Raw genomic sequence first — 3,545 nt, forward strand, 5'->3', positions numbered from 1 at the left:
CATCACTAATTGTCTATTTCATGTTCACATAATCATTCAAGTTCAACAAAGTAACAAAACACATTCAACAAATTAACAATGTAAAATCATTAATTGTCTAATTTACATTCACATTTTTCATATAATCATTCTAGTTCAACAACATATTGATTGAAAAGTTTAGAAAATGTTTGTTTATCTTCATTATTTCAAGAAGGTATCGAAATTGAAGTCCAAACGGCCGGAAGTGTAGAAGTCGTCTGAACGTTTTTTGGGGCTCCTATTTGCTTGAGAGAATTAGATATTTGGTACTTTGGTTGAGGTAGGGTCGAAGGGAGGGAGCTCAGAAAAAGGATTTGTGAATGGGGACGCAGCTTTATAAATAAAACCCTAGGGTTGTTTAGTTATTTTTTTTTAATTTTTTTTTAAGAGAGGAGACTACAAAAAATGGCTCCAGCAGAAGTCGAATGAACAACCTTTAAGCTGGAAGGGGACGCCTTAACCACTTAGCCATCCCTAAAACTTATGTATGGGTTCATCCCAAATTTCTTTTATGGGTTCATTCAGAAATTTCTATTAACATTACTACTAAAAATTTGAAACCGAGTGAGTTTAGATGAACTCATAACCTTCACTATAGATCCACCCCTAGATGAAGTCCCCACCCTTTACCACCATGTTTTGTAAATACAAGCAAATATGACATGATAATAGTCATACTCTCACCTTTTAATAAAGTTTATAGCATTTAGACACCCAATTTGAATGTATTTTGGGCACTTAAAACTCATGGAAGGTTGTCCACCAGCATCATGAATCAGAGTAGCAAACTAATCATTTAAACCATCTTTTCGTAGTGGTCATAAATAGTTGTGCCGTATCTTCTTTCGATAGATTGATAACGTCATATAAAGAAACACCATATAAATAATATCCATCTATCATGTGTTAAAATGTGTTACAATATTTATTTTTAAAACTTCATAATTTACGTGAAAATCACATGACACACTCACCACTTATTCGCGTATGATTTAAACTTCATCAAGACTTACTTTATATTGATGAGACGTGACAAAAATGTGATATAAAGAAGCGTTTTGTATAGAGGGAAAATTTGGTCGGTAATTTTAATGTACTACTTACTATAGTAGTGATTTAATTTGTTTATGACACATGTAACATACCAAAAATATGAATAATGTGGTGATTTTTTTTTTATTTATGTATTTTTTTAAAGTAGAAGAAAAGAAAAGAAAAGAAAAGGGAAATTGAGTTGAAGATGGCTTAATCAATGCAGTGGCATGCTTATCCAAGCTCTTACCCCAATATATTCTTCGGTTGAATTCACATTTTCACCAAACAAACCTTCACCCATATAAAACTCTTCAAACCCTAGTTTCATTTCGGCGATTCCTGCTACCTGATCTTCTTTTGTCGTATGGCTTCTGGCTTTGATTTTGCATCCGATGATATCCTCTCTTCTTACCAAGATTACGCTAATCAAGATCAATCCAATTCTCCAATCGCCACTAAAGTACATCCTCTGTTCTTCAACTTTACTTATTTTGTTGTTTCTTTGATCTGTTTGTAAATAGATTAAAGGGGTTTTTTGGTTTTTGAGTTTTAATGATCAATCAGCTGATTTGTTATATGATGACAAATTGACAATAAATTAACTACTGGTGTATTAATTGATTTTTTTTTTTTTTTTTGGTTATATACATTAAAGGGGGTTTTTAAATTTTGGGTTTTAATGAGAAATTGTTGGTGTATTATAGGAGGAATTTAACAAAAGCAGAATGGCGAAAACATCGGTGTTTTCGACAGATGATTCTGATAATCAGGATGTGATTATTTTGGCTGTTGAGAGATCCATGAAGAAACACACGGATAATGTTATGCGGGTTCTGGAGGGTCTTAGTTCGCGTTTATCGCAGTTGGAATTGTATTCTTATAACATTGATAAATCGATTGGGGAGATGCGGTCCGATTTGACCAGAGATCATGAAGAATCGGATGCCAAACTTAAGTTTCTCGAAAAACATCTTCAAGAGGTGAGTTTGGTTCTAATTAAAGTTGCAATTTTAGAACTAACTCGGGTCGTGTTGTTGATGGATGGTTGTTGATGCAGGTGAACAGGTCTGTGCAGATTTTGAGGGATAAACAAGAGCTTGCGGACACTCAAAAGGAACTGGCGAAACTAAAACTCGCTCGAAAAGAATCGTCTTCGAGTCATAACTCGCAGCAGAATGATGATCGGTCTTCAACACCGGATACGCGAAAGAACGAATCCCATGGTCAGCAATTAGCATTGGTCCCAGCCCCCCAACCCGCTCCGGTCCCAGCCGCCCAACCACCGATGACTCAACCGCAGGCTTATTATTTGCCTCCTGGTTCGACCCAATACCCGCAGGCTCAACTGCAGCCACAGGTTCAGTCGGTATCGCAGTATCCGCAGCAGTGGACCCCACAGCCACAGCCAACAATGCAACCCGGACAGCAGTGGATCCCACAGGTGCAGCCACAGCCAACGATGCAAACAGGGTCATCATCGCCTCAAGTTTACCCTCAGTACCTTCCGACGAAACCACCTGTGAACCCCACGTCTCCTGAGCCGCTTCCAAACAGTATGCCAATGCAAATGACATACTCAGCCATGCCCCCGCCTGGCTCTAACCAACCAATGACTTACTCGTACGTTGGACCAGCCCGAACAGCTCAGCCTCAACCATCACCACAACATCTGATGAAGCCTGGTTATGGAGGGCAGCCAGGTGACGCTTACGCCGCAGGTGTGCCGCCCGATGCGTATATGGTGTATGATAACGTGTCGGGAAGGGTTCAACATCCGAGTCAGGGGAGTAGTGGCGTCGGTGGTGGTGGTGGGATGATGTCACGTCCACCGCAGCAGTTTATGCGCTATGGTGAAGTGATAGATAAACTGGTGAGTATGGGGTATCGAAGCGATCATGTGATGAGTGTGATTCAGAGGATGGATGAGACTGGACAGACCGTTGATTTCAACGGTGTGTTGGATAGGTTGAATGGAAGAGGATGGTCTAATTGATTCGTGTGGATTTTCAGTTTACTTGTTAAGAATAAGCTTTAATGTGTGGCGACGGGGAGAGAGGTTTTAGTTTATGATCTCTCCGTTGTAGCCTGCAATGACCGTAGACAATGCTAGTTGTGTTTTTCTTGACTGGTGTTGCTATGTTTTTATGTATCGGTTTGTCTTGGGCGTTGTTGTGTACTTGTAACCTCAACATCCGCTCTTAATTAATACCTGTTTGTCTGTTTGTTCGTTGGTTGCGACTTCTTTACTATTTCCATGAGAGAACTAATCACCTTTGTCGCGTAAGTGCATCTCAATGGTGCCACAGCTGTGACGCATGTTCATGGCAGTGTATGTATGGCCGTGGCAATGACGTCGATGGATTTTGAAAGAAGAGGAATTTGTCAGTCTGTGCCTAAGGACGAAGAATGTCTAGTTTTTCGGATTCGATCTCTAGTTTTTCAGAATTACACGGAAAGCGGAATGTTAGCATTTTCAAGTAACATGTGAG

General features: G+C 39.6%; 1 protein-coding gene across 2 annotated transcripts; it reads left to right on the forward strand.

Annotated features, from left to right (window-relative positions):
• Positions 1-1,234: 1,234 nt before the first annotated feature.
• Positions 1,235-3,284, forward strand: LOC110926450 (synaptic defective enhancer 1). 2 transcript variants are annotated; one of them, XM_022170212.2, is made up of 3 exons: positions 1,235-1,516; positions 1,761-2,036; positions 2,114-3,284. In XM_022170212.2, the coding sequence occupies exons 1-3, from the start codon at positions 1,421-1,423 to the stop codon at positions 3,047-3,049; spliced, it is 1,308 nt and encodes a 435-aa protein (XP_022025904.1). In that variant the 5' UTR covers positions 1,235-1,420; the 3' UTR covers positions 3,050-3,284. The 2 variants fall into 2 exon arrangements, with proteins under 2 accessions (XP_022025904.1, XP_022025905.1); XM_022170213.2 differs by having other exon boundaries at positions 1,249-1,516; positions 1,764-2,036.
• The last annotated feature ends 261 nt before the right edge of the window (positions 3,285-3,545 follow it).

Source organism: Helianthus annuus, chromosome 17 (genome assembly GCF_002127325.2).
Source record: "Helianthus annuus cultivar XRQ/B chromosome 17, HanXRQr2.0-SUNRISE, whole genome shotgun sequence".
NCBI classification, from domain to species: Eukaryota; Viridiplantae; Streptophyta; class Magnoliopsida; order Asterales; family Asteraceae; genus Helianthus; species Helianthus annuus.